Source organism: Nerophis lumbriciformis, linkage group LG09, assembly GCF_033978685.3.
Source record: "Nerophis lumbriciformis linkage group LG09, RoL_Nlum_v2.1, whole genome shotgun sequence".
Lineage (NCBI taxonomy): Eukaryota > Metazoa > Chordata > Actinopteri > Syngnathiformes > Syngnathidae > Nerophis > Nerophis lumbriciformis.
In genome coordinates, this window is record NC_084556.2 from 16,994,741 (window position 1) to 17,021,285 (window position 26,545).

Below are 26,545 nucleotides of genomic sequence, written 5' to 3' on the forward strand. Positions count from 1 at the left end.
TTATTCAAATATTACATTTTGTTTTTTCACTTACATAGAAAATCTTGTTTAAACATTCTGCAACATCTCGAGGATGCTTAATCTAAGAATTGCAAGTTGAATAATACTTGTTTTCAGAATAAAATACTTATTTCGATCTTAAAAGTCCTGCTAATTTCGAGATATACACATTTTAATTTAGGATTTCTTATCACGTAAAAGTAACAGGACAGATGCATGGACAGATAATTTCACAAGTTTTTAGTATTTTTTTCCCTAAGATCTAGTCTTTTTCGTTTACATTTTGTCAGGTCTTTTTTTTGCAGTGTACATGTTTTATTTTACAGCCCACCTTAGGAGGAGGGGCGTGGGAAGTCCCGTGAAAGGTTAGTTGAACCCGTGTGGTGGACGATCAATACCCACAGCAAAGTGTCAACAATTGTGCCTCCGTTTTTGGGAAATGACGAGGCAAGTGTACTTTTGACCTGCTTGGGAAAGTAATCCATCCATTTTCTACCGCTTGACCATTTTGGGGTCGCGGGGGGTGCTGGAGCTTATCTCAGCTGCACATTGTGGGAAATTCACCTTACTAATATGATAATCATGACCACAATAATATTATATCTTGCACCATTCAACGGTGTATTTTGAACACTGGATTATACTGTACTTTATGTTTATGCTTAAGAGAGCAACACTATTCGATTGATCACTATCCCATCAAAAATTACTGAAAACTTTCATTTTCATTTCAGTTTTGCCCACTATAATCTAACCGTAAGAGGTATTTCAATATTTTTAAGTGTTTTCTGTGACTCATACTATTGATCTTTTTTTATTTGTCCACAAGTTAATAAATAACTTGATTTGGGGCTGTCCAATGCCTCTTGGTGGGCATCATTGTCTGAGTTGATAAAAGTCATTTTCCTGTAAAACGTCTCAGTTCATTTGTTTTCTCAGCTGAAGTTCCAAACATGCAACTTTCTGTCCACTGGATTGGGCTGGCAGCTGCACTTTCATGTCTCCTAATGGGTGAGCTCACATTTTTAATTACATATTGCCTTTGTAAGAAAAAGCGAAGGGAACTATATTTATGTAGCGCCTTTTCTCTGGAGATTCAAAGCGCTTAACATAGTGAAACCCATTATCTACATCTTTAAGCTACATTTAAACCAGTGTGGTTGGCACTGGGAGCAGGTGGTTGTTTGTTTTTAAGTCATTTTGACTGTTGAATATAGGTAGAATTGAACAGAATATATTATTTCCTACCCTTTAAAGTGTCATTATTTTTCTTAGCTCGGTTGGTAGAGCGGCCGTGCCAGCAACTTGAGGGTTCCAGGTTCGATCCCCGCTTCCGCCATCCTAGTCACTGCCGTTGTGTCCTTGGGCAAGACACTTTACCCACCTGCTCCCAGTGCCACCCACACTGGTTTAAATGTAACTTATATATTGGGTTTCACTATGTAAAGTGCTTTGAGTCACTAGAGAAAAGCGCTATATAAATATAATTCACTTCACTTCACTTCACTTCTTTAAACTAGTCCAAACTGGCAAAGCTGCACAAAAAAAGATACACTTGTTCCGATTACAACAACAAATTTCCAATTTAATTTTCCTGAGGGAACTCTCCTGAAGTAATCAATAAAGTACTATCTATCTATCTATTAAAAACCACTGAAAATATGTTTATTTATTTATGTATTTTTTAAAATCTCAAATTGATATTATCACAAACTAAATTATGAAATTTACCGCATTTGTACACCAGAGAGTGCTACTTTTTTCAATTCAAAGCATGCAGCTTTGGATTTTGGCTACTGGAAATAATTGAAAATCCAAAACAAGCAAGATTGTGCGTAAAGATACTGGCATTTGAAGGGTAACATTTCAGTCAAAAGTAATTTCGAAAGAAAATGTAAAAAAAAAAAAAAAAAAAAATATTAACAGCAGTTTTGGGAAAGGTGAAATTTTTTGTTTTAATTATGTTCTTGTAAAAAAAAAAAACAATATTACATAAATCACGGTTCTTATTTATTACAATTCACATTTAAAAAAAATAGATACCATTTTTTTTTTTAAAGAATTAAAGAATATATTTCTGCAAATACGTTTTTTTAGGCCAACACCAACTTACTCGCTGCCTGTTTACGTCATACGCCAGCAGCCAAGAGGGGCTTTTGTAACCAATGACCTGTTTTGAAAGGTATTAGTACATTTTTATATCAAATAATATATTGGGAGAATCATGTTTGAATCGAATCTTCACCCCAAGAATTGGAATCGAATCGAGAGTTGTTGAAAGATTCACATCCCTAATACATGTAAGCATACTTAATAAAATTGTGTATTAAAAAACCCACAAACTATTGTGATCATTTAAAGCTGCTTGAAGAGTGACTCACTTAAAGTCATATGACATTTGAGATATTTTTGTTTATATTGTATGAAAGTATATAATATATATTTTATAATATATTACTATATACAATATTTGTGATAACAATAATAGAATTTATAACAAGATATATATTTTTTTGTCATTTGGTACAAATGAGTGCAGATATTTAAAATACGGCTTGCTTAACAATTCTTGCCATATTTACTGTAAAAAAGGCTCAGGTTTTGCAAGTTGCTGCTGCTTTACTTGTTTGTACCGAAAGCTAACCTACGTCACTTTCTCTTTCAAGCTGGAGAAGTGTGGTGTGACTGTCCAGAGGACAATGTGCAAATCGAGGGTGGTTATTACAATCTGACCAAGGGTCTGCAGACAGGCAGCCTTCTGACCTACCACTGTACTGAGGGTTACTATCCCTACCCGGTCCAGAAGCGTGTGTGCCAGCTCAACGACAGATGGAGCCAAGACTCCACAAGCTCTAAACCTCAGACATGCAGGAGTGAGTCGAGTCAAGATGATGGGGACCTTTCACCCCCGTTATCCTCCACTGCTCCATGATACATTCCACGTTTCTTGTCTTAATAGTGGTTGAATGCCCCGACCCCAATGTGCTGATGAATGGCATCGTCATCCCTGCTCAGATGAGATACTTTGTTGACAATGTGACGACATACGAGTGCTACTCTGGGTACATGATGCGAGGCTCATCCAGGAGAGTCTGCTTTCCCAACGGCAAGTGGAGTGGATCCACTCCCATCTGCAGCCGGGACTGTGAGTCCACCCTTTACAGTATTTCATTGATCCATGTTTGCTTTTCTCCTTTATTTTCTTTCTAATGACTTTTTGTATTTAAACTTACCACAGCAGGAAACGATTGTGCTGATCCCGGCATCCCGGCTGGCGCCTCTAGAAGGGGGAATTCATTCCGAATGGACGACAAAGTGAAATACAGCTGCAAGAGCGGCCTGTTTCTGGTGGGCTCCAGCGAGAGAACGTGCCTGGAGAACGGCCAGTGGACTGGCACAGAACCAGCATGCTATTGTAAGCCAGTAACCACCCGTAGACCTCATTGATACAGAAAATAAGTTAGTAGGATGCTTTAAAATGGTACAAAAGAGATGCCTTACTTTAAAATTGTCTAATAATACCGGATGTGTGGTCTACAAAAGCTACTAACTGTCTGTTGTTTTGGAATTTTTCCTATTCAACAAAGAAATGTCCAGAAAAAGCTAATGTTTTTTAAATAATCATTTGAGCTCTGAGCTAAAATCAATTTAAATAAAATAATGTTTTATGCTGCTAAGAGAAAGAAGGAAAAAAGCAAGCGAGGGAGTGAGAGAGAAAGAGAGACACAAAGAAATCTTCCAGATCTTTATACCTTTTGGGAATGAGAGAAGAGGGATTGGGGCGAAATAAATGGTCTGTCTCCTGCGAGGTGGAAGAAGAGAGAGGAAGATGAGCAAAACACAATTAATCTGATTGTGATATCAGCAAAAACAGGAATGTTTTGGTGAAACACAGAAAGGTAATATCAATCACTAAAGAGACCCTTTTAAAGAGTTACCTTTGACCAAAAGATAAAAATATGAACTAGTCATCTTCGAACATCAGAGCACTCTTTGTTCTATATTTTGAGAAGGTGGAGGTTTGGAGACATCTCCACCACACTTCAGGAATTTAGCAGGGCTATAAAAGCGTCTTATCTTCGACAAAAAAAACAGGTCAATGTAGTCAAGACGACGCAACACACTCAAGCACTTAGACTTGTGTGTTTGCGGTTGAAAAATACATAACTCAAACAGGAATTTTACCATAACAAACACTGGCATTACCAGTTGTGGCTGTAGGCAACCTCCTGATGTAGTTTTTATTTACACCGCATGATGGCAGTAGCTGCATTTGAAGTATCCATCAGCTTCATCTGACTCTACACATGCTCCAAAATTGTGGTTGCGCTAATTAGCTGTTGCTGTGAAAATCACGCATGTTAGACTTGTCGTAAAACTCATCAGCGGTATTAATGCTGACTGAGAAGTTTGCTCCTTACCACTATTACAATTGGTTCACATTGGTTCCATTGGGGCTGTGTTGCGCAAAATATATGTAATAATGTAATATAAATCCAACAACCATGTGGAGCTACGAGTTCCTTTACACTTTCTCATGCACTCAAAACCATTAACTAGAATATGCAATGTCAGGAGAAATTGCATGTGAATGCTAATAAGTTGAAACTGAACTGAAATGCTTATAGGAAGCACGATAGCCGGATGACGTCAAATAAGCATGCAAACAGTTAGCATGCGTCAAGTACCAAGTTATGTGACTCTGAGGTGTACGTCTGTAAAGTCAGCTAAAACACATAGCATGCTTACATGCTAACAGTTAGCATGCTAACAGTTTTAAGTTTTTCCTTGCCCTGATTTGGTTTTAGATTAGGGGATGTTATTGTGAGTTTGTGAATCCCTTTTAGATACTTGTGAATAAGAGCTATATAAATAAACTTTGATTTATTGATTGATGTATCAAGATTTAAGTTATATCACTCTAAGGCAGGGGTCGGGAACCTTTTTGGCTGAGAGAGCCATGAAAGCCAAATATTTTAACATGTATTTCTGTATGAGCAGTATAAAAAAAATAAAAAAAATGTTAACACTGAATACAACTAAATGTGTGCATTTTTAAGTTAGACCAACATTTTTAGAGTATACTAAGTTTCTTATTATTTTTAATAACAGTGTTATTCTGAAGCTAACCAATAATAAATAAAATACTTCTTACCATTAATGCGACTTCTGGTGCTGCATGGTTTTGCTGATGGCTTTGTAGTCTGGTTGATACGTGGGTATTTTTAACACTGTAATTACCAGCGGAATTATTCATTACTTATCGTGTTAAGCAATGTCAGCTACGATTTATCTGAGAGCCAGATGCAGTCATCAAAAGAGCCACATCTGGCTCTAGAGCCATTGGTTCCCTACCCCTGCTCTAAGGTGTACGCCTGCAAAATTAGGTAAAAAAGTTAGCACGCTAATGTTAGCATGTTAACATGCAAACAGTTAGCATGTGTCAAGTATCAAGTTACATGACTCTAAAGTGTGCGTCTGCAAAATGAGTTTTAAAAAAATTAGCGTGCTAATGTTAACATACTAACATTAGTGAGGAGCATTTTGACGTTGGAACGGTTAAAATTGGTTGAAAAATGTGGAAGTAGTAACACTTTTCAATAGATAAGTGTTATGAAAAAACGTGAACTTTGGGAAAATTTGAATGATTTCCAGTATAAAAATATATATATAGTATAATAGATAGCATGATTGTTCTGACCAAGTGCAATACATTGATGGTGGAATGGTTGAAAGCGGTTGAAAGAGGTGGGAGAAGTAGTCGAAAGATAAAAAGATGGAAACAATGGTATTGAAAAGTGGCAATTCCAAGAAAACCGGGAATTTTAGAAAGTTGGAAAAATGTTAGTTTGAATGTCCAAGATGACTGGAGTGAGTTGATGGTGGAACGATTTGAATTGGTTGAGAAATGTAGAAATATGAAAGTTTAATGATTCTCATATTCATTTTCAATGGGAAAAAAATCCTCGAAAACCTTAAATAGACGAGGTTCGACTGTAACTCGGTCCTCTTTGCAGATGAGTTAAAAAAACAAACACTCTGGCCTATAATTAAACTTTTTAAATTAGCAATCATTTTTAATGATAATATTTATTATTATTATTAAGACAACTTCTTACAGTAATGTGTTATTCCCAGCCATTTAACAAATACAAAATAACTGTAACCAAAGACTCGTGAGTGCTAAAAGGTAATATTTTCCCTGCATTCCTCTTAAGAATGGCATGATTCAAGTTTTGTATACAGTTAAAGGGGCCACAAATAATCCGAATGGTTAATCTCGACAGGCCTTTGCTTTTCTAGTCATATGTATGTTTACTTTAGGGAGCACACTATGTTTTCACATTATGTCTTCGTGTGAGACATCATGACACATGAAGACATTCTGAGTAAGCTTGCTTCACCAGGAGCTTCATAATGAGCTCATCCATGTGCTTAGTAAGTAAACAAGTCATCAAGCCAGTGAGTCATCAGCTAATTTGTTAGATCTATTAGTATTTGTGTGAGTTTTATTTTGGCTTAACTTGGCTATATAACGTGGTCAATAATGTGGTCTTTTTTTGTCTCGTCAGACAAATACACGTATGACACTCCACTGGAGGTTTCCGAGGCCTTTGGCAGCGCAATCAAAGCCAGCCTCACCCCCTTGGAGCCTACAGGTAAGTCACTGGAACTACGTGTCCGAAAAGGAGTAGGAAGAAACAGAACTTATTTACAGTAATGCTACCCGTTATTTCATGTCTCAGCAATTACCAATAGTTTGTTCATTTCTTGTGATTAGCTTGATAAAATGTTCTAATTGGCCCTTTTAGGAGTGTCAAACTCATTTTCATTGAGGGCCACATTGCAGTTATGGTTGCTAACAGTGAATAATATATGAATTTACATATATAAGGATCCGCCTCATGATATTATTACACAATTTCCTATGCATTTGCTCATTATATATGTTTTACGTACCGGTACAATGTAAAAAAAATCTGCTAATTTTGCAGTTAAAAACTGGCAGCTCAGTCGCCAGGATTTTGACGTAAAATTTACGGTGGTTTTTACAGCCTTTTACTGTAAATTGAAAAACAATACCACTGTTTTTTACAATAAAATTGTGCCAATTTTTTGAATCGTTGAATATACAGTTGATGTCTTTACAGCGTATTACTATAATTGGAAAAACAATACCATTTTTGTTACCCCAAAATTCTGGCAACTGAGCTACCATATTTTTTTTACTGTAAAATGTATTGTCATTTTTACAGTATACAATTTTTAGAAAAACTTGCTTTGGAATCATAAGTCAAGTATTTATTGCTTTTAACAAAACATGTTTGGAATGAATGATAATGTAATATGTGTTGCATTATTAGATAATTATCAAGTTTAAAAGATAGGCTTTGAACACAGCATGACTCTAGTTATGCAATGCGGTATTGCATAGGTAAAGCATTTTATTTCCATTATTTCACATTATTTTTGATTGGTTATCAGACCCAGCAGCACCTTTTAAAAATTCAAAAATATAATTGAATAAAGTGAAACTTTGGACAAAAGATGAAATCTGAGTCAGAAAACAATTGACAAAATAATTCCAATTCCAGGGTTTACTTCACACCATCTACTAAATTTGTCAGTATTGGACCCGTACCGATACTGAGTGTCATGTTGGACCGTCCAGAGTGGCAATAGATTATACAGTTATGACAGAAAAGGAAAAAAGAAAAAAAAAGTGTTAAAAAAAAAAAAAAAAAAAAAAAGTATATATATATATATATATATATATATATATATATATATATATATATATATATATATATATATATATATATATATATATGTGTGTATATATATATGTATATATATATATATATATATATATATATGTATATATATATATATATATATATATATATATATATATATATATACATATATATATATATATATATGTATGTGTGGGAAAAAAAATCACAAGACTATTTCATCTCTACAGGCCTGTTTCATGAGGGGGGGTACCCTCAATCATCAGGAGATGATTATATGCTGTATATATATATATATATATATATATACATATATATATATATATATAGACAATTTAAATAAACTTAAAAAAAACCTGACCTAAATATTGTATTATTTATGAATAAATGCAGGATATGGATAAAGCGATAGCAATGCATACAATGCATCCAGAAAGATCCACAGTGCTTCACCTTTTCCACATTCTGTTACGTTACAGCCTTATTCCAGAATGGAATATATATATTTTGTCCTCTATTTTTTACCCACAATACCCCATAATGACAATGTGAATTGTAGGTTGTTTTTTTTTGATTTTTGCAAATGTATTAAAATGAAAAAACTAAGAAATTACATTTACATACATATTCCCAGCCTTTGTCTTGAAGCTCAAAAGAGAGCTCATGTGCATCCTGTTTCAACTTACCATCCTTGAGATGTTCCTACAGTTAAACTGGAGTCCCCCTGTTGTAAATTCAGTTGAGTGGACCTAATTTGGAAAGGCACACACCTTTCTATATAAAGTATAAGGTCCTACATTTGACAGTGTATGGCAGAGCACAAACTAAGCATGAAGTCAAAGAAAATGTCTGTAGACCTCCAAGACAGGATTGTTTCAAGGCACAAATTTGTGAGACCACTGTGCTCATTTGTAAATGGAAGAAGTTTGGAACCACCAGGACTCTTCCTCGTACTGGCCGACCGTCTAAGCTGAGCGATCTGGGTAGACAGGCCCTAATCAGGGAGGTGACCAAGAACCCGATGGTCACTCTGTCAGAGCTACAGCATTCCTCTGTGGAGAGAGGAGAATCTTCCAGAAGGACAACCATCTCTGCAGCAATCCACCAATCAGGCCTGGATGGTAGAGTGGCCAGATGGAAGCCATTACCTTTGTAAAAGTTTGCCAAAATGTACATGAAAGACTCTCAGACCATGAGAAACAAAATTTACTGGTCTGATGAGACAAAGATTGAACTATTTGGTGTAAATGCCAGGCATCAGAATTGGATAAAACCAGGCACCTCTAATCACCAGGCCAATACCATCCTTACAGTGAAGCATAGTGGTGGCAGCATCATGCTGTGGGGATGTTTTTTAGCGGCAGGAACTAGGAGACTCGTTAGGAGAGAGGGAACAATGAATGCAGCAATATACAGAGACATCCTGGATAAAAACCTGCTCAAGAGCGCTCTTGAATTCACACTGGGGCTACGGTTAATCTTTCAGCAGGACAACGATCCTAAGCACACAGCCAAGATATCAAAACAATGGCTTCAGGACAACTCTGTAAATGTCCTTGATTGACCCAGCCAGAGCCCAGACATGAATACGATTGAACATCTCTGGAGAGATCTGAAAATGACTGTTCACCGACGCTTCCCATCCAACCTGATGCAGCTTAGAGGTGCTGCAAAGGGAAATGGGCGAGCCTGCCCAAAGATAGGTGTGCCGAGCTTGTGGCATCTTATTCAAAAATATTTGAGGCTGTAATTGCTGCCAAAGGTGCATCAACAAAGTATTGAGCAAAGGCTGCGAATACTTACAGTATGCACATGTGATGTTTTATTTTTTCATTTTTAATACATTTACAAAAAATTCTAAACAATGTTTTTTACAATGTGACTATGGGGTGTTGTGTGTAGAAATTTGAGGACAAAAATTAATGTATTCCATTTTGAAATAAGGCTGTAACATAATAAAATATGGAAAAAGTGAAGCGCTGTGAATACTGTCTGGATGTGCTGTAATAATAAATTAACTATATTGCTAAGTTATCATCATTATCCTCAAACTGAAATGTGGCAATTAAACCCTCAAAATGCTTTGTTAATGGTTTTTTTTTTTAATTAAACAGATGACACACAGGAGGGGAGGAAAATCAAAATTTCCAAAACCGACACACTCAACCTCTACATTGCAGTGGACATTTCTGAGAGTATTGAAGAGGAATATTTCCTTGGCGCCAAATCTGCCGTATTACAACTCATCACCAAGGTAACACTGCGGCACATACCTTAAGTGTGCCATGAGAGCGCAACTGCAAATCATCCAATTTCACTTGATTAGTTTGAAGATTATTTATTTGCTAGAATTAATGTTTATGTAATATTTGTTCACCTGTCAATGCCAGCGACGAACAGTAACAGGAAGAACAATTAAAGGCTCTTCCACTGGACAAAGCTGCCAAAACACATGCTGTGCGACGGGCCCCACGATCCGTATGGGGGCGACCATTTGCGCGAAAAAGTGCCTGTAAAATGTCAAATAATGAAAAACAGGGCAAGTAATATGAAAATGTTCCTCTTTTTTGTTTTTTTCCAAAAAATATAATATAATGTCAGATTTCCCCTCATATACATAGAGGGCCTCATGGCGCACATAAAGATAGAAACTAATGGGTTTCAAACCCGGTTGGAGATGAGGCAGCAATGTCTATGAATTCATGTTTCAACGATGTTATAATTGTTGTTTTTCACACAAAAAAAATCATTATTGAACAATGTATATACCATGAATGTTCCCATTAATTTATTTTGGTACAAAACAAGCATCAAATTAAAATTACCTTTGATTAGAAAACTATTAAAAACACAAAAATGTATGAAAAAATGTAGTAATGTGAAAGAGGGCGTGGAGGTTCTCCAAATAGAATACAATTTCGCCTGGTGCTGCCCTGAAAACGGCGGATTAATGATCAATCGCATAGTTAGCATTCCAGTTTAAATTATTTAAAATATCATAAAAACCGTGATTGATTATCGCACTTTGATAAACTTGAGCACCTGCGATATTAAATTGAGCACATTGAAACTACAAGCTGTGCTTTCTTAGAAAACAGAAGTAAATATGAACTATATATACATATATACAGTATATATACACATATATCTAGGGATGTTTGTGCTTGTGACTCAGATTTTGGCTTGCAACTTCTAACAATTAGACGTGAGACAGCTGTTATCTCGCTGAGGCACTTAAGTTGGGGCACTCTTAAATTGAAGACCACTGTCTTTCCTTGATGGAGAATCACAGCTTTTTTTTTTTAACTTGAAGAGTCAGCAAATGTGCTGAGATGCAAGTTGGACTGACTCGCTCGGCCAATTGTTGTTGACATGGAGATGCTTCTGCTGATGGATGTTGTTGGCCACAAATATGCTGACTTACAAAATGATTTAGTGAGTAGCATGACCACATTTAATCGATGAGTCCACGTTACGAAGACTACAATGATACCTTTGACTCGTATTGGTCATGACATCTCCTCCTCATTCACTCGGGAACTTTTCTTTTCCAGGATATTGTGATGTGAAAAAATGAGAAGATGAATGTTTTTCTACCTTCAACACCATCCTAAGGATATTTTGTACAATTGACTTTCTTATGGAGCCTGTAGATCACAATAAATGATAATTCCCTACACTAGCCTAAAATGTCAACGCTACACAAAATGTGACACATTCCCGATTGTTTTCTAACTTAAACTAGTGCAATTCTTAGTAGGATTTCAACTTTTACCCATTCAAAGCATGCAGCAAAATTTCACATCTTTTTTTTGTTTTCTGCAAGGGTGCCATAGGTAGTCCTGTAAAGTTTGTGTTGCTATATACATACTGTACTAAAATCCCCAAAATATACAGTAATTACTACTTGTATACATGAATAGCTTTTAAAAAAAATGAGTTTTTTAAGTCGAAACAAATATTGATATCTAAAATATTTGTATTAGTTTTTCAGAAGATGACATTTTTCGTCCCATGGGACCTCGAGTGAGATTAATAATAATATTAATAATAATATTTTTTAAACAAAGCAATTACTCCTAAATGTATTTTATGAAAATAATTTTATTATCAATAAAACAGTGTTGTTATGAAACATACTGACCTCTAAAAGGTTAAATATGAAACTAGAAATCATATGTTGTATGTATACTTCAGGCTTAAGTAATTTCAAAATATTTATTATTTTATGAAAAAAAAGACTAATACACTGCATAAAATATCTGTCGCAGTTTTGGGGAAGCTGATCATTTTTGTTATTTGTACCTCAAGTGTGAGTTTTTGTTCTAATCTTTGTGCCTATCATTTACTTCTTAATGCCTAACAATAATGACAATAATCAGAGGTGTGGACTCGAGTCACATGACTTGGACTCGAGTCAGACTCGAGTCATGAATTTGATGACTTTAGACTCGACTTGACAAAATGTAAAAAGACTTGCAACTCGACTTAGACTTTAACATCAATGACTTGTGACTTCACTTGGACTTGAGCCTTTTGAATTGACATGACTTGACATGACTTGCTACTTTCCCCAAAACCCAAAGATGAAAAAGTTATTCGGGAGCGCTCCGTATTTTTCATTGTGGACTTGTCTATCAGCGTTGCGTGTGTCAGCTGGTGTGGTCTCAGTACAACAGCCAATCAAATTAGATCTACTTTGTTTTCATCACACAGCATTCATCCAATCAAATTGCAGGACAACCAACGAAGAAGACATGTCCAAACCACACGCCAGTGAACAAAAAATGATACCTAAAATAATTTTGTTTGGGTATAAAAATTACGAGGTGGTCAACACAAAACGGTTTGCAGTATGCAACACATGCGGTTCGAAAATTACTGATGGAGAGGCAACAACTTCCAACTTCGTCCGGCATTTGAAGTTGCACAAAGAACGGTAAGTTTTGAATGTAAGATAACGTTTATTGGCTAAGTAACGTGACTTTTATTTGCTGTGTAGTTAAATCAGTGAGGCTGTAAACTCACTGCTAACGTTATAATGTTATTGCAAACACGGGAATCTGTTGCAGTTCACTACCTTATTCATACTTTTTGTTCAGTGATTTTTTCAAGCAGGGTTACGTTAGTCAATATATCACACGTAACGTTAGACGGCGGTCAGCAGCACCGCGTATTTTAGCCACCTAAAAAAAGACAAAAATAGTAAAATAAAGGTCAGTTAAAATGTATACTACCGGTATATTATGAATATGTGTACCGTTTTAGCTAGCTTTCTGACATACTGTTGGTTGTTTACCTCAGTGGTCCCCAACCACCGGGCCGCGGCCCGGTACTGGTCCGTGGATCGATTGGTATCGGGCCGCACAAGAAATACTTTTTTTTTTCTTTTCTTTTTTTAATTAAATCAACATAAAAAACACAAGATACACTTACGAGTAGTGCACCAACCCAAAACAACTCTCTCCCCCCTTTTGTTCTGGGCATTGAACATGAAGACTCTTCCTTCACTGTTCCGAGTGGCCATGAGAGTCTTGGCAGTGCCTGCCTCCAGTGCTCCAGTGGAGCGAGTTTTCAGCCATGGTGGCATCATACTACGCCCCCATCGTGCACAAATGACTGACAGACTCTTGGCTAATTTGGTCTTTTGCAAATGCAATGCAGCATAGGGCCCTGACATATAAAAAGTACAACTTTTTTGTTATGTTCACGTATATGTCATGTTTTTTCAATGTTAACACATTTGTACAAATAAGTACATTTGCACTTTATTTTTCAATGTGTTTGTTCTGTAAAGGAATGAGTTAATGTTTAAAATGACTGGTTAATAGTGCTATTATAAAGTGCAATGTCAGCACAATTTTCTTTCCTGCAATTTAAAATGCACTTGTTTTAATAAATAAATACAGCGTTTGAAAAGCATACACAATCTGTGTTAATATATTAGTCTGTGGTTAAAAGGACTTGAAAGGACTCAAAACTCAAAATGCAGGACTTAGGACTTGACTTGAGACTTTCCAGTCTTGACTTTGGACTTGACTCGGGGCTTGCCTGTCTTGACTCGGGACTTGACTCGGACTTGAGGGCAAAGACTTGAGACTTACTTGTGACTTGCAAAACAATGACTTGGTCCCACCTCTGACAATAATAACAATTTGAAAAATAATAAGTAATATTTTTACAGCAGGTTTGGGAAATGGGACATTTTTTGTAATTTGTACATTAAGTATGAGTTTTTGTTTTAAATCGGACATTGTCGAAAAAGAAACAGGGCACGGCAAATCAATCTTGATGCCTATCATTTACTTCTTAATGCCTCGTTGTGGCTTGTGCAGCCCTTTGAGACACTTGTGATTAAGGGCTATATAAATAAACTTTGACTAAAACTTTGAATAAAGATGATGATGATAGTAATAATAATCATAATAATAACAACAATATTAATAGTAATGCCAAGTAATATTTTTACAGCAGCTTTTGGGAAGCAAACATTTTTTGTCATTTGTACCTGAAGTGAGTTTTTTTTTAAATCGGACATCGTAGAAAAAGAAACAAGGCATGGCAAATCAATCTTGGTGCCTATCATTCACTTCTTAATGCCTAATGATAATGATAACAATAATATTAATAATAATAATAATATTCTAAAAATAATATTTATGCGAAAAATAATAAACCATATTTTTACAGTAGCTTTTTTGTTATTAAAGACAAATAAGTGACAGTATCTAAACACATTTTTAAAGTCTTAATGTGAACTAAATATAAAAGTGTATTTCCTATCAATGACCAGTGCCTTGGAAATATGTTAAAATGCACAAAATGTTAATTATAGACCTACTCTGTGGCCTAGTGGTTAGAGTGTCCGCCCTGAGATCTGTAGGTTGAGAGTTCAAACCCCGGCCGAGTGACACCAAAGACTATGAAAATGGGACCCATTACCTCCCTGCTTGGCACTCAGCATCAAGGGTTGAAATTGGGGGTTAAATCACCAAAAATGATTCCCTGGCGCGGCACCGCTGCTGCCCACTGCTCCCCTCACCTCCCAGGGGGTGAACAAGGGGATGAGTCAAATGCAGAGGACAAATTTCACCACACCTAGTGTGTGACAATCATTGGTACTTTAACTTTAACTTTTTAGGAGCACATTTAGCGTAAAGTTAATGGTCTCAAACCATTTAGCTGTCAGGATAGCGTCCTATTACAAGTGCATTTCATTATGAATTACACATCATAGTCTTGACTGATGCTCTTTAGTTGGCCCGAGTCCCTTGGCATGTTTTTAAAGCAGGCGGCTGGATGTTGTTTTGGATGATAAATGTGTCATTTCAAAAATAACTTGCATGAAAAAATTCTGAGCAGCCTATTTCCCTGCAATTTGCATGTGCTTGTCTGCTCATTACAGAATTTAAGTGCCCCCCTGCCCCCTCTCTCTCCACAGATTTCATCCTTTTCTATCTCTCCAAACTATGAGGTCCTGTTTTTCTCTTCGGATGTATTTGAAGTCGTCAACATTGTCGATTTCCTGGACGGCAAGACCCAACTGAGCACAGTAAAAACTGAACTGGAGAATTTTCAAATAGGCTGTGAGTCATATTATTGGAAATGCTAGTTGATTTGGATCTTAAATTACTTGAAAGTTTTGCCTTCCATGCCCTGGCAGACCGAGACACCGCCGGAACTGACCTCAACCGTGTCTTTATGACCATCTTGGAGCGCATGGCGTTGATAAAGCAACGGATAGGGGAGGAGAAATTTAAGGAGCATCGTCACGCCATCATTCTTTTTACAGACGGTAACTTCATTCATGTCTGATGTGCTTCAGAAATGTCCTTCAATGTGTACAATCTATCAAATGGAGAAGCATTTCACTTACCGGAGTAACTACAATCACATCAAGTTGTTTTTTGGTAATGGTAATGTAATCCTAGACTAGCGGTCAGCAACCCAAAATGTTGAAAGAGCCATATTGGACCACAAATACAAAAAGGTAATCGGTCTGGAGCTTATATAAGTGTTATAATGATGGCAACACATGATGTAAGTGGCTAATTAGCTATATTAGCCTACTATCAAAGTGACTCTGTTGCAGGCTGAAGCAAATCTTTGTTAACAGAAATGTAATATTTATTCTACACATGAGATAGGCTCCAGCACCCCCCGCCACCCTGAAAGGGACAACGGTAGAAAATGGATGGATGGATGTATTTTTACAACATTGGAAAACATTAGTAAAACTTCTCAGAGGGTGAGATACCTCCTGGTAATGACTGTCTTAGAATGGCCAAAGGTATAAATGTGTGTGTCCAAGTTAAAGGAAACGGCAGGCTGCCTTCTTCTAATGGATTTTTTACAATCTTTGCGAGCTGGGTAACGTTTGTTGTGGTCTGGAACAACATGGCACACAAACAACTATGAGAAATGCAGCCAATATTACATACAGATAATGTGTCATGGGACATGCAAATATAAATTAAATACACAGAGGACATTAAGGAAATTAAATGAGCTCAAATATACCTACAAACGAGGCATAATGATGCAATGTGTACATACAGCTAGCCTAAATAGCATGTTAGCATCGATTAGCTTACAGTTATGGATTGACCAAATATGCCTGATTAGCACTCCACACAAGTCAATAACATCAACAAAGCACACCTTTGTGCATTCACGCACAGAATAAAACGTTTGGTGAACAAAATGAGACAAAGAGGAAGTGGCATAAAACACGTCTTTCTGTGGCAGCATCTGAGAAAGTTGTACACGTAAACAAACGATGAGTTCAAGGATTGCTGAAATTAGTAGGACAAAACGGCGCTCTCCAAATACTCTCATCAGTGAAGCATGTTTAATGTAAACAGTAGGATTTCTAACATTTAGGAAGCTTTGTGTCATGTTTGTCCTCCTACAGAAAATATATTAAAACCAAAAATATATATAAAAGAGCCACATGCGGCTCTAGAGCCGCAGGTTTCTGACCCCTGCCCTAGACCAATATTATTATCATTATTTATTTGATTGTTTTTTTTAACAAGTAAAGCACATAAAGAGGGAGAGAAAAATTGCGGAGTCGCAGGCATACAAAGACAGTAACATTAAAGATGAAAAATTTGATTAACGCGATTAAATAACAATGTGTTAAATATGACTGTAAATTATTAATCAAAATTAATGTGATAATTTGATACCTCTAAAATTTATAATAAAACATTTTCAAAACAGCTTGCAGGTGACAAAAGCTCCTCTTGGCTGCTGATTAATGATGTGTAAGCACAGAGATGGCCAATTAAATTATTAACTTGGCCTCCTAAAAAATGTTTAAACTGTTTATTGGATTCATGAACATGATTAATCGATTTGGAATCGAAATTAATAATAATTGCAATTCGGATGTTATAAAAAAATTTAAGCACCCTTACTGATATGTCATATGACTTTTAGATTGGCTTCATTAAAAAAAAACCATCAGTTTAAATATATTACCTTTATTTAAACCAACAAACAGCTTTGAAATTGTAAGGTGCAAAAAAATTACAAGATAATATAATAATCAATAATCAGATCATAATAAAAATAAAAATGACTGTCAATATATATATTTAAAAAAAATAATAATAAACAATGTCAAAAACACATATTTGTTCTTATTATGTTAGTAATATTTGCTCATATAAACTAATATCTAAAATTGGAGATATATGACTTAGAATAAACAAAATAATAACAGAAAAAAACGATTTGTCACTTGAACCAAGTCTGATTAAAAATATCAATATATTAAAAATAAATAGATCATTCTAGTCCATCTTAAGTTTTCGTACAGTACATACGATACGTACAAATTGGGCTAACAAGTAAAACAGCTTTAATTTATTTAACTTTGCTTAGATTTTAGTTTTTGCAGCATTTGTTGTGGTGGAGTCACGTGTCTCAGTGACACAGTGCCTTGCTCACTGCTGGAAAAAATTACACGCTTCTAATACTATTGTGATGATAATGATGATTGAGTACAGTATATGAATGCTGTCTTAAATGATATTAGGAGCTACTTTGGAAGCAGAACATGTCTATCCATCTAAAGTGTTAAGTGCTTTAGTTTCTGTCTTCTTTGATTGCAGGTGCTTACAACATGGGTGGTACACCTGAGCCGACAGTGGAAAAAATAAAAAACATGGTCTACATGGACCAAACTGCCAGGAACCAAAAACCAATAAGAGAAGATTATCTAGGTGAGTCTATTGAATTCAACCACAGTCCAAACAAATAAGCTCCTCTTTTCTGTTGCTCCTTCATTTCAGACATTTACATTTTTGCTATTGGCGCCCAGATCTTCGACGACGACTTATTGCCTCTTGTAGTGGGCACGGGCGGCGACCATTACTTCAGGATGAATACGATTCGTACTTTGCAGAAGACATTTGATGAGATTATTGGTGAGTTTTTCCACATTTCACATTCGCTTCTACATAACCTGCTCAGTGGCCTTGTGGTTAGAGTGTCCGCCCTGAGATCGGTAGGTCGTGAGTCCAAAACCCGGCCGAGTCATACCAAAGACTATACAAATGGGACCTATTACCGCCCTGCTTGGCACTCAGCATCAAGGGTTGGAATTGGGGCTTAAATCATCATTCCCGAGCGTGGCCACCGCTGCTGCTCACTGCTCCCATCACTTCCCAGGGGGTGGAACAAGGGGGTGGGTCAAATGCAGAGGGCAAATTTCACCACACCTAGTGTGTGTGTGACTATCAGTGGTACTTTAACTTTAATTTTAACTTTAAAAATGTCATGATCCGTGGTCCGGATCATGTTTTGTATTTTCTGTTAGCTTTGGACTCCTTTAGTTCCTGTTTGTGCACCTCTGAGTTTGTTTTGGTTGCCATGGTTGCTCATTGTGTTCACCTGTCTCTGATTGGTGTTCGGGACGCTCATCTGTTTCCCGAGCACTAATCAGAGGCATTATTTAAGCCTGCCTTTGCCTGTCAGTCGGCCTGGCGTCATTATTTGCTTCATGCAACCTGCTACGTAAGTTGTTTGTTTCATGTCAAAGTTATGTGATTATTTCTTGTCCATAGTCCATGCTAAATAGTAGCATTAGCTTCGAGTGCGACTTGTTTTCCATTTTTTGTACTACTTTGACATTTTGAGGAATAAATCATGTTCCTACCTGCACGCCTTGTCCGGAGTGGTGCGTCTGCATTCCTGGAGAACGAACCCCGCAGTAAACCCCTTTGTGACAAAAAAGGCCGTCGTTAAAAGATGTGTTGACCCAAGAGTTCATCTCCAACCGTGTTACAAAAAAGATCAGTTAGAGTAGTACATAATGTTGGATATAGAGAACATTCAAACCCTTTATTCATTTAATCAAAAATACTGAAATTCCACAACATAGTGAATTTGCAAACAGCTAAAATTATGCACAATCTGCTAGCCAAAAATATACAACAATTCTTCTCAACAAAAGAGGAGAAATATAATTTTAGAGAAAAATATAATTTGAAACATTTGTACGCAAGTACAACAATAAAGACCTTTATTATATCAGTATGTGGAATTAAATTATGGAATGGATTAAGCAAAGAAATCAAACAATGTACTAACATGATCCCATTGAAGAAACTCTTCAAACTTAAAATGTTTACAAAGTACAAAGAACAAGAACCATGATAAACATTCTGAATTTATTTCATCTATCCATTCATTTTCTAGATAATCTTATTTATCTCACCATATGAAATATAACTTACTTCACTAATTATTATTTATTTTTAATATTATTGCTTATGGAGTATATTGTGAATAAATTGAGAACAGGAAGTGAACAAAAGTGTTAGCAACTGCTATGTAAAGGAAAATACTTCTTCCTACTCATTTTCGAACATGATGAATAGAGAAACTGGAAATTGTGATGTATCATGTTGTATGCATGCAAGTTCGAAATAAACTCAAACTCAAACATGTCATTGGACTCAAAGGCGTGGAAATGTAACCAAGTATTGTTCCATACGGAGTTTCGCCAAATATCATGGCTGTATCGAGACAAACATGGATAATTTAAAAATACATAAACAATGTCTCTACCGCTTTTACGACATCCTCAAAGTAAGACTAGGTTAACACGAAAATATATTATTTGGACGCATTCGGTCCTCCTTTCTTTTTCTACTGTGTTTTTTACAGTCCAATAAAAGTGCTTCCGGGTAGACCTGTTATAAGCCCTGCTCACAGGCACCTACACCTCACGCTAAAACACTGCCATTATTTTCATAACGTAAAAAAAGAAGAGAAACTGAAAAATAAGAAACAAAACCATAAAAAAGAGAAGCGATCATGAAAACTTTTGTAACACACAAAAACAATAAAAGTGTACAAAAATATGAGTATTGGCATCGAAAACATCCACCAAAAATATTGCATTTTTTCAATGTTTGTATTTATTTGTTCCCAAAACTTGTTTTTTTTGGATACTAAATCTTACTGGCAGTGTTCTGTCTCAATACGCAGTCCATTCTTCATTAATATGCAAAATATATGCCGATCATCAAAACGCCAACAATCTTGGGAGGAAAAGATGCAAATATATTTTAGCAAATATATTTTACAGGGCGCACAATGTGATTTATCAACACTCATCGCACTATTTATTTAGCACCTGTGGGAAGACGTGCAAACTGACAGGGTTCCACACACGGCTGCAAGATCAGCGCTCACGCTGCAAGGACAGGCAATGGACAAACGATAATCCTACGTCTTACTTGTGTGTGTGTGTGTCAACATTTTGGACGGTCAGAAATAAAAAATATTAGACATATTGTCTATTTCGCCCAGTGATGAGGTGGCGACTTGTCCAGGGTGTACCCCACCTTCCGCCCGAATATAGCTGAGATAGGCTCCAGCACCCCCCGCGACCCCAAAAGGGACAAGCGGTAGAAAATAGATGGATGGATATTGTCTATTTAGCAACATCCTTTTATAACTTTATAGCTGATAGCGAACTTAAGGGGCTGGTTTAAAAAAAAATTGCTTCCTCTTCCACCAGTGGTGATACTTGTAAGAAATGATGGTCCCTGTCAAATTTGTAGGGCACAGCTAGAATGTGTATTATGATGATAGAGTATAACGGATCTGGCCCGCGGGCCGTAGTTTGGGGACCCCTGGGTTAGGGCATATTACCTACTAATATTACTATTAATGCTGTTGTGCGGCGTTTTTCTTGCAGATGAAGAAGAAGTCAAAGGTTTATGTGGTCTTCACAAGGACTACAAGACCACTGATAGAAGGGAAAACTATCCCTGGGTGGCATTTATTGTCGTTCAGGTGAATACTTAATTTATGTAATTTTTTTATATGCTTGTCATGGCATTCATGTTTTTTGGAAATAAATCATTTGTTTCCCATGGACTCTTTAAGAACAATGGCAGAGTCATGAAGTGTCTGGGCTCTCTGGTGACGCCCATGTTCATCCTGACTGCCGCTCACTGCTTCAACTTTGGAGATCTACCCCAGCACGTCACAGTCGACATCGACGACCAGAACGGCAGAAGAAGTAAGAGTTGCCAGATTGCAATGCTGACCTGCGTGATTGTTTGGGTTCACTTGATAACTCACTTTGACAAACGTTGTCCGACAGCCAAAAAGGTCCAGAATTTCTTTTTACATCCACAATTTAACGTCAAGGCTAAAGTCGACATGGGCGTGGAGGAGTTCTATGACTACGATGTGGCTCTAATTCAACTGATGGACTATGTGAAAATCTCCACTTTTGTCAGGTACTCCACCGCAATCATATTCAACTCAATTTGGTTAAAATATCAACAAGAACATTGTGCTGCTCTTGCCTTGTTTAGACCAATTTGCATACCGTGCACCCAGGAGACCAACAATGCTCTAAAACTGGTTGGTGAATCCACATGCCAGAAACAAGGTGACTAACTCTCCTGTTAGTTATTATTACTTGTTTTTCTTTTTTAAAATTGTTTATTCTATCTTAAATATTCAGTGGCAACCTGTGACTATCATTGTTGTCATACATGCGCTATTTGTGTGAATTTCGAAAAAGCAATTCACACAACATAGTATTTTACACTAAAATCTGCTAACATTAGCGTGCTAACCTTTTAGGCTAATTTTAAAGGCGTACACCTCAGACTTGATGGTTGACACATGTTGATTAGCTTGCTAACCTCTTTTGCATAATTTTGCACTTTTTTAGATCATTTCTGGAGGCGTACACCGGAGTCATACTGTACAACTTGCTTCACACATGCTGAGTGTTAGCATGCGAGTATGCTAATGTTAACATGCTAACTTTTTTTTAGTTAATTTTGCTGCAGTACACCTCAGAGTCATATAACTTTATACTTGTCAAATGCTATGTTAGCATGCTAACATTTTATTTTAGCTAATTTTACACCTTTTCTCTGCTAATTTTGCAGCCGTAAACCTCAGTCTTGGCCCTTGACACATACTAATTGTTAGCATGCCAACTTTTTTGGCAAATTTTTACACTTCTTTATTAAAATTTTGCATTCGTACACCTCAGAGTCATATAACTTTATACTTAGCATGTTAACATTTCTTTTAGCAAATTTTACACTTTTTCTCTGCTAATTTTTCAGCCGTAAACCTCAAAGTCATATAACTTGGCACTTGATACATACTAAGTGTTAGCATGGCAACTTTTTTAGCAAATTTTTACACTTATTTATTAAAATTTTGCATTCGTACACCTCAGAGTCAACTTGGTGCTTGACATATATGCTAACTCTTAGCACAATTTAATTCAAGAAAAAACTTCCAGCAAAGTACGAATGTGGCATCCGCATGGGTACTTCTAATACAGCTACTGCCATCTTGTGGAGTTGTACAAGCTACATCAAGATGTTGCTTACAGCCACAGCTGTCGCCATCAATACAGTATTTTACGACCCAGTTCTAATTAGAGACAGACTTCTGTAGTGAACGAACCTCAAGCCTCAGCAGTTAATTGTATAGAATCTTTAATTGGAGCATTTACAGTATTTGACTGATAAAAAGGTGTATGTTCTTGTCAAAAGTCAAACAAACAATACATGTTAACTCTCATGAGACTTAAACTCAGTCAGTGTCTAAATGGAGAAGTCGTGGTTAGCGTTCTTCGGGTTGCCATCAAAGAACAGTACCAGTAACGCAAAAAAATGTGTCACAATTGAACAAGAAGACGTGAACATAATTGTTGTTGTAGGACTAACTTTTCCCTCACCTCAAATAACAGAGGAGCGCCTGTTAAAAAGTCATATGGAGAGCCTTACTTTCTTGACTCAGACAGACAACTTGGTGGATAAGAAAGAAGTCTCTGCTAAGCTTGGCAATAACGTAAGTTGCATTGTATTCACCCTCTTGTTTAACCCACTGAGCTGTTGTTCACCTTTCTGATGACGTGACACAGAGGGATGAATGCATTCAACATGCACTAATGGCCCCGGGAATTACCACGAAGGATCCCAAAGTTGCTGTGACTGACAACTTTCTGTGCACCGGCGGTCTGATTCCTTTCAGAGATCATATAGCATGTACAGGTAGGTTCCCCTCCACTTTTGTCATTATCAAAAATCATTTTCCCAAGCTGTATTTTTCACGGAGGTGTGTTTTTGGGGGGATGACAGGTGACTCTGGAGGAGCTGTGTTCAAAAACTACGAGCAGCGCACAGTGCAGGTGAACTTTCCTGTCTTTCTGATACAGAAGCTCAACTCTTCAATGGTCTTCCAATTAAAGAAAAAAACACAATTACTTTTTTTGGGGAAAAAAATATGCCTTCAGAGTAGGGATGGACAATATGGCCTAAAATCTATATCGCGATATATATTGCAGCCTCCTGCGATAACAACATATGTCACAATTTATTATTTGATATACAAATGATATACATTTCAAAACGTCTTAAAAAGGCTCCTATATTTTCAGTTGTATTATTTTTAGCAAAATTATTATTAATATACTTGATAATATACTGGTAATATCTGGTTACTCTCTGTTCCATGGTTCTATCTACAATTCTATTAAAATGTATCAAGCACTTATTCTTCTGTTAATTTACATTAGTTTTAGGCTATACTCCAAATTTGGGTATTGATCCAATACCAAGTAGTTACAGGGGCAGTATTGGTGATACCAATGGTCATACTTAAAATTTTCAGAATCATTAAATGATCACAACTATATAATCGGACAAAAACACAGAGTGTAAAAATATCAATTATTATTTAAAAAAAACAATAAAATATTTTGTGGTAATAGAAAATGTTGATCTAACCACTGTGGTATTGACCATATACTGATACTATACTTGGTATAGTTATTGTTAATATTGTTATCGATACGCCAACCTTGGTTTACATTCAAGCGCTCTAGCCTAGCTGTTAGCGCCGGTTAGCATGGCTAATTGTATCGTCCTACAGTATGTGGTGTAGCATGTTTGGTTAGCGTTCTTCTTCCAGTGAAACATAGTTTATGGGCCACCGAGAATTGCTGGCTTTGCACTGGGAAGGATGTTAGCCGCTAGTTCGGTAGCGAGGACGCTACATTGCATTACACACGTTAAACAATTTCCCTTGTGAATCAATTATAAAGTTGGTCTAAGTCTAAGGACGTGGCAGGTTGCTTGTCGCTGTCAAATTTGGGGGATACAGCTAGGATGTGTCATCAATATACAACACCATAACGGTCGTATTAAAAGCTCTATTGTTAGACAGATATATAATATTTGTATCATACATCGTCTATATGCATTAAAACACAGTATCGAAGGCATGTCCTTGTTGCTTTTTACGTGATATATGTGGTTAATTTCTTTTTTAGATAATTTAGAATGCTAAAATGGTAATTAAAGCATGTTATCTACAGTTCAATATATACAGTATATACAAGACTGCAGGTGGATCAGTGTCCATTAGAGGTTCCATTGTTTATGAATATATGAAAACAGTTAGTAACATGAGCAAAGTGTTTAACGTGACTTTTTTTTTCTCCTACAGATTGGTGTGGTCAGCTGGGGTAGCAAAAATTTGTGCCAAGGCGGCGGTGTCGTAGAGTCTGGGAAGGACTCTCGAGACTTCCACATTAACCTCTTCAGGGTTATGCCTTTCCTTCAATCCATCCTCGGAAACGACACACAGAAAATATATGCACCACTGGAGTTCTTGAAAAACTAAAAGCCTGTACTATGAGCGGAATGCTATCATAATCATAAACAATACACTTTTACATGTATTTTTTTAAACATGAAGCTGAATAAAGTATTAAAGTGTTAATGGTGGTTTTGATCTTTGTGTCAATGGACCTGCTCTTCTACACTTACATTTTTAGCTGTCAAATAAGCGTAGCTCATTAGCTGTGGGCGGAGTCGAGGGTCTAAGGCACATATGTCAAACTCGTTTTAGTTAAGGGCCACATCACAGTTAGGGCTGTCCTTGGAGGGCAGCTCGTAACAGCGAAGAATACATTTCCATCCATCCATCCATTTTCATTTGACTATGCATTTATTGTATATATTTTTAGGTCACTGTAAAAAAAAAATCTGTAGATTCTACAATTAAAAAACTAGAAACTCAGTCACCAGAATTTTACTGTAAAAAATAGTTTGTTTTTTTTTGTTTTTTTTTACAACATATTACAATAAATGAAAAAGCAGTACTACTGTTTTTAACTGTAAAAAAAAAACAGGCAGCTTAGTTGCCAGAATTTTACTGTAAAATTTACAGGGGTTTTAATAACATATTACTAGAAATGGAAACATGGTACCACTTTTTTTTATTATTCTGGCAACTGAGCTGCCAGTTTACTCTAAAAATGTAGTACTGTTTCCCCAACAGTAATACGCTGTAAAAACAACAGATTTTAAGGTAAAAAAAACTGGCAGCTCATTTTACAGTGGTTAACTTTTGTTATTAGCAATAACAAAACATTGTAAAATATCAAAAATATATTGTAATTTTTACAATTTGATGAATAACTTGAAATCATAAGTCAAGCAGATACAAAAATGTTTGCATTTCAACAAAAAAAAAAATTGCTTGGAAAGTTTAAAAATTATATTTCTTGCAATATTGGATAATATCAAAGTTTAAAATGTATGCAATATCAAGTAGTACATATATTTTTTTCTGTCAAAATGGAAAGAATGAATACATTTAGTAAGATAAGATAAGGTACTTTATTGACACATATTATTTCCAGGCGTTCGAGATCTGGGCCCCAGGCCTTGAGTTTGACACCTGTGGTCTAAGCCAGTGGTCCCCAACCACCGGGGACCGATGACTGGTACCGGGCCGCGCAAGAAGTAAAAAAAATAAATAAAAATAAATATTTTTTTATTATTATTATTTTTTTATTAAATCAACATAAAAAACACAATATATACATTATATATCAATATAAATCAATACAGTCTGCAGGGATACAGTCCGTAAGCACACATGATTGTATTTCTTTATGAAAAAAAAAAAAATTAGGACAAATTTTCAAGCGTTGACCGGTCCCCCAGCTACAAAAAGGTTGGGGACCACTGGTCTAAGGTGTGGAGTTAAGAGACTTTTCACAGGATTAGAGACACAGTTTATTCAACATACACTTTATTTGAAAGTTTTTTTTAATTGTATGACATTTATTTGGTTGTAGTTTTTAGTTGTGTAGAAATGTGATGCATCATACTAAGAGCTGTTTCTAACAATTTGGTCACAATATCACTTTGGTTTATGAAGGAGATACAGTATAAGTTCACCCTCCAAGGTAAATGCTGTATATTATTATT

The 26,545-nt window shown here is 36.2% G+C and overlaps 1 protein-coding gene across 1 annotated transcript; it reads left to right on the top strand.

The window, feature by feature from the left end:
• The first annotated feature begins 852 nt into the window (after positions 1–852).
• LOC133607644 (complement factor B-like) lies at positions 853–25,051 on the top strand. Its single transcript, XM_061962474.1, has 18 exons — positions 853–1,011; positions 2,667–2,873; positions 2,960–3,145; positions 3,239–3,415; positions 6,573–6,659; positions 9,872–10,011; positions 15,199–15,343; positions 15,421–15,552; positions 17,879–17,989; positions 18,059–18,193; positions 20,977–21,074; positions 21,168–21,303; positions 21,388–21,526; positions 21,605–21,681; positions 23,011–23,111; positions 23,185–23,314; positions 23,402–23,451; positions 24,771–25,051. Exons 1-18 carry the CDS (start codon positions 954–956, stop codon positions 24,945–24,947), a joined length of 2,286 nt encoding a protein of 761 aa, XP_061818458.1. The 5' UTR covers positions 853–953; the 3' UTR covers positions 24,948–25,051.
• Positions 25,052–26,545: the final 1,494 nt, after the last annotated feature.